Consider the following 5,239-nt stretch of genomic DNA (forward strand, 5'->3'; position numbering starts at 1 on the left):
TTTTTTTTTTTTTTTTGGGGTTGTATTTTTTTTTTTTATGGAAAATACAACATGTTTCTGAAGTTCTGTTTGGTTCTTGTAGGCTGGTTGGTTTCAAGTACCTGAGACAATAGCACCAAATTCAACAGAGAGAAAGAATGAGTGAGAGAGCACTTTACACCAAGGCTCTGCACATAATTGGTGCAATTTGAAATTGAATGGCTCAGAAGACTGCTCTGTCAGGAGCAGATGGGAGAGGATAAACCACTCATCTTGAAAAGTTCATAGGAATGTCTCAAACATATGAACTGTTCTTTCCATCTCCTCTATAAGTTGTGATTTGTCATAATCTTTACGATGACGATAGATGCATTGACTAAGAAGAGAATATAATCTCTCAAGTTGATCAACTGCAAGATTGTTGCTTTTATCTACCAATAAATCAAGCAATTTCTTCAATCTCTCATGATCAACTATAAGAGGCGGCACAGGCTCAGACGGCTCTTCTGGAACCAGTTCCAGGCTTGTTGTTTTTGCCTGGTCTAAAATTAACTTACGGTATTTCTTTACTTTAGAAGCACCTTCTTTATCCAGTTCTGCATCTTTAACCTCCACTTCGGGGCTGGGTTCTAACTTCTCATTACTGCTACATTCCAGGGCGTCTAGTTTCTCAGGATCATCTCCATGATGTTCATTCGAAGTTTCTGGTTTTTCTTTTGACTGGTCCTCTGGGACAATCTTTTGTTCAGAACTACATTTGTCACCACTACCACAGAAAGAGACTACTTCAGCTTTGCCATTCTGACACTCCAGAACTGGTATTCCTTCAAAACTGTCAGTGGAGGCCTCACCATTGAGACAGCTTCCTTTAAGGAAAGGCTCTTTCCTAGATGTCTGTTCTGGATTTAGAGAACCGCTGCTGTTGATGAGCAGAGACTCATTGGAACTTTCCTCTTCAGTAGACGCAAAGTTCTCCTTCGTGCCCGCTCCATTGTTAAGCCTCTGCCCCTGGTCCATGTCCATGATGTCACATGATGATTCATCATTGGTCATAGAGAGGTCTCCGGTCTCTTCGCCATTTTCTTCATGGCAGTCAGTGCTTACCTCAAACTCTCCATTCTCTAGCAACTTCCTGTCCTCTGTATGGTTCTCATAGTCTGCAAATTTAGCGTCCTCTTCATCTTTTTTTAAATTATTGACTTTCCTTTTCTTAATAATTCCTTTACCCCACTGTGATCGCCGCCTTGATTTTCTTCGAACTCGAAATGCACATTTATTTGCAGAGTTGTGCCAGACATCCAATGGATTTCTTTGTTTATGCCGAAATGCCTCTTCAACTCTAGTTTCAGTCTTCCGAGCTCCAGTGCCATGAGGATTTATTTGTTCTGCTGTTACCGATAAGCCTCTTTTTATTCTTGCTTCCTTAATTTCTTCACAGAGTTTATTAAATTCTGGATCCAATTCCGCTGCAATGATGGCATGTGCAGTGTCCTTCAGGGTACAAGCCCTGTGCCTAATTATTTTATCTCCTGGGTCCTTATCTGGATTGTACTCTAGAGCATTGCTACAGATGAGGTCAATATCTTTCAGAAAATCCTTAGCAGTCAGGTAATTATGCTTATCAATTTTAGTTATTACTGTTGATAAATCCATTGGTTCCTTGATTACTTCAAGATAATCTGAAACCTTTGTTTTTTTTCCTTCCAAAAAAAGATGTCAACATTTTTTTCTTTTAGCCAGTTCAACTTCACTGTTTGCACACTACTGAAACAAGACCTCTTCAATATCCACCGGTTTGCTGAAGATGTTAAAGCGTTTATCTGTGGCCAGCCTCTTGGTTACATCCCTGAGAAACAACCGCAACTCTCTTAAAGTATTTTCCTCCTGGTCCTCCATCCGGTTTTTTTCTGATTCTGATAACTGACGAGGTGGAGAAGGTAGTGCAAGGGGAAGCACTTCCATAGCACAAAGACCAGTGTGTTTCCTCCGTGGTGGAGCCATTGATGCCTGATTGAGAATCAATTCTTGGAAAAATTTTCTTCTGTGTTCTTCAATAGGCCTTTGAATATACAAGACCTCTTCATACTGTATTCTAAAGATACATTTAACCTTCTGCCATTCTGTGGGTTGCTTTTTCAGTCTTTTTTCAGCTTTTTCAGGTGGGGCTTGAACTCGTGACCCCAAGATCAAGAGTTGCATTCTCTAGTGAACTGTGTCAGCCAGGCACCCTGAAAGAGTTCTCTTCAGGCAGTTCACTGTACATGGTTTCAGAGGTAGACAATAAAAATATAGGTGAAAATGATGGTATATCTTGTAGCAATGTCAGAAAAGTAGCTCTCACAGTTTCACTGACAGCTTCCCACCAATCACCAATGTGAGGCATGTAAACAATACTAGGTACTGTTCTTCGAGCTTCACGAAAAATATCAAAAGTAATATTTGCTCCTTCCCTTCCTTTAATATTTGCATATCCACCAATCCAGAACAGTTGTACAGTACAACTCCAGGACTCTCAAATTTTGACCTTTTCTGCAAACACGCACCCTCTTATCCTGGATCTTGAAAATCCAAGGATTATTGTTTTCCAAAGTTCTATAGGGTGTCTTGGATTGGTGGATGTGCAAGGTGTAGTAGAAAACAGAAAAACTGTGCACATGATTCTTCAGGTGTTTTGGCACTAACTGAATAAAGTGCTGGGAGATCTAGTCTGTGCACAGAGAACTTTTCTAGAGTGTGCAAAAGTGCTGGAGCAAGGTGAGAAGTTTGACCTGAGCCCCGTTCTCCAGACAGCAATAATCTTGGCCTGTAAGAGGTTGGCTGATGATATGGTGACATTGTAAAATGAAGGTAGGGTTTATGTACAGCAGCAGCTGATGACTGTTTCTTTGGTGATCCTGAGTGACAACTGGTCTCAAAAATTGATAAAGCATTCTCATCTTCACTATCATCTAAAATCAGAGTTTCTATATCTTCTTTCTTGTCACTCTGGCTAATTTCAGCATGAGGAAACACTTTTTGCAAGACTGCTAGGATGTTGTTGAAGCTTCTTTCCAGCAGCGGTTTTATGATGGGGGATAGTGCATGTCCTGAAGACATGACAGCACGCTGAGAAGCAGGCACAATATTCTGCATTGCATGGTAAAAATCTTGGGCATTGAGCACTATTGAGGAAACATCTAGCTGCAGTTTATGACTGCTAGCATAGATCTGGGGGTAACGCCTCCGCAGGGCAATCAGGGCAGCTTCAGTGCACAGGGCCTTGATATCAGCTCCACAATAGCATGAAATGGTTTTGGCGCATGCTCTCTTATACCAGGCAAAGCTTAAACTGGAGTAGTGCTGGAGAGATTTACGTTTTCTCCTCACCAGAAGATGTCGAGGTCTTTGTGGTTCAAAAGCTGAGGGATGCTGCTTCGGAGATGGAGGTCCCAACACATTTTTCAGCCAGTTCACCTAAAAAAGCATCTGACAATTTTGGGTTCCAATCCCTGGTATGGATTTGTAAAATGTGTTTTCTTGCCTGTTGATCAGGCAGGTTGAAAAGGAATTCTCTGTCAAAACGACCCGGTCTCCTAAGAGCAGGATCTATAGAATCAAGTCTGTTTGTAGCACCAATAACAACAATTTCACCCCTATTATCTAATCCATCCATTAGAGCAAGGAGGGTTGACACTATAGAGCTGTGGATCTGATCTTGTCTACTGGAGCGAACTGGAGCCAATCCATCTATTTCATCAAAAAATATTATGGAAGGTCTCATCAAATATGCCTGATCAAAAAGAAGCCGAAGTTGCCGTTCAGATTCACCAACCCACTTGCTCAGACAGTCTGCTCCTTTTCGCATAAAAAAAGCGACCTTTTTGTCTCCTTGACTGCACTCATTAGCTAATGCTCTGGCAACCAAGGTTTTACCTGTGCCAGGAGGGCCATAAAACAAACAGCCCCTAGGAGGCTGGATCTTAAACTTTTCAAAAATTTCTGGATATAAAAGTGGGAATACTACCATTTCCTTTAGTGCATGAATATGATGGCTCAATCCACCTATGCTATCAAACCGCACTGATTTATCAATGTTCATTGGATCAACATCAGCCAAGCTTGCACCCACTTTGACACGTTCTCGGAGAATACCACTAGCTAAATCTTCTGCTCTGAAGTTCATAGGCAAACACCTATTTCTTGCTCTTGCCATGCTTTTTGATTTCCTCCTTTCAAAGCGTTCTTCATCAGAAGAAGTTGTGTCACTACTATGAATGGCATGCTTCTTTCTCCTGATATGGCTTCTTCTTGCTGGAGATCTGTGAATATCAAACAGTGTGTTTTCCCTCTTTTTTTGATGAGCCGGTACTATTGGAGGTGCTTGGTATCGATCCACTGTTTTCCTTTGTCTCAAATTATACGGTCTATCATTTTCTTCTCCTTCTGCCTCTTCAACTTCTATATCTCCATCCTCCTCTTGAGATTCTTCTTCTTCACCCTCAGTGGAGACCTCATGATGATTCTGTATCCCATAACTATTTCTTCTCAGTGATTTTCTTCGCCTTTTCACTCTTGAATACATATCCATGTTTTCAAATTCTGTATCAGTCCACATTCTAAGTCTTTCTACTTCTCCTGACTGACGATTCCGTCTGATGTTAATGTTGTCCATTTCCTGTAGTACAGCTTCAGCAGTACTATTTACTAGTTGATCAAATAACAAACTCTGGTTCACGCTTTCAAATCTGTTTTTCCTGGAACGACAACTTTTTCTGACTTCCATGTCACCATTTATACAAGAAAGGTCCCCATCTCCCTTCTTTTCCCCTCGAAGGGGATGGCTTCGAAGGGATAAGCTACTATGTCCGTTTGGTAATGTAGCACCAGGCTGAGAAGTTAACCTGGCCTGTCCAGTTGGTATGTTCCATTCCTCTCGCTGACCAGTACTTCGTGATTTTGATTTGTCTTTGCAAACAGAATCAGGTTGTTTCAAAGTGCGTTTGGCTGGAGGAGACACATGGCTATCACTTAAACTACCATCGACTTCAGCTTTCCGGGCCTCTTCCAGAGCGACGCCGGCACCACCGCTTCCCCCGGCCTTGGCGCCGGGGCAGCTGGCAGCGCGGGTCTTGGAGGAGCGGGTCCGAGAGGAGATGAAATGGCTGCTGCCTCCGGTCGCCCCAGGCTCTGCTCCGGCCCCAGGCCCAGGCCCGGGCCCAGGCGACTTGGACCCCCATTTCATTGTTTTGAGCACCAAATACTCATTAAGCTTTTTCTAACA

The 5,239-nt window shown here is 42.4% G+C and overlaps 1 protein-coding gene across 2 annotated transcripts; it reads right to left on the reverse strand.

The window, feature by feature from the left end:
- Window positions 1-79: 79 nt before the first annotated feature.
- LOC116863575 (ATPase family AAA domain-containing protein 2B-like) lies at window positions 80-5,185 on the reverse strand. 2 transcript variants are annotated; one of them, XM_032850997.1, is made up of 5 exons: window positions 3,409-5,185; window positions 2,627-3,260; window positions 2,207-2,429; window positions 1,771-2,088; window positions 80-1,665 (listed from the first exon to the last, which is right to left on the reverse strand). In XM_032850997.1, the coding sequence occupies exons 1-5, from the start codon at window positions 4,739-4,741 to the stop codon at window positions 262-264; spliced, it is 3,912 nt and encodes a 1,303-aa protein (XP_032706888.1). In that variant the 5' UTR covers window positions 4,742-5,185; the 3' UTR covers window positions 80-261. The 2 variants fall into 2 exon arrangements, with proteins under 2 accessions (XP_032706888.1, XP_032706887.1); XM_032850996.1 differs by having other exon boundaries at window positions 1,756-2,088.
- Window positions 5,186-5,239: the final 54 nt, after the last annotated feature.

Source organism: Lontra canadensis, unplaced genomic scaffold (genome assembly GCF_010015895.1).
Source record: "Lontra canadensis isolate GAN:19392208 unplaced genomic scaffold, GSC_riverotter_1.0 scaffold1677, whole genome shotgun sequence".
NCBI classification, from domain to species: domain Eukaryota; kingdom Metazoa; phylum Chordata; class Mammalia; order Carnivora; family Mustelidae; genus Lontra; species Lontra canadensis.

Excerpts from the sequence above, each read along its gene's own strand:
- LOC116863575 (XM_032850996.1), bottom strand. The coding sequence starts at position 4,741 with ATGGAAGTCAGAAAAAGTTGTCGTTCCAGGAAAAACAGATTTGAAAGC. Across the intron at positions 2,430-2,626 it reads CCTGAAGAATCATGTGCACA|GGAAGGAGCAAATATTACTT; the intron begins GTTTTTCTGTTT and ends TATTAAAGGAAG. Across the intron at positions 1,666-1,755 it reads AACCGGTGGATATTGAAGAG|GTTTCAGATTATCTTGAAGT; the intron begins GTCTTGTTTCAG and ends AAAAAAACAAAG.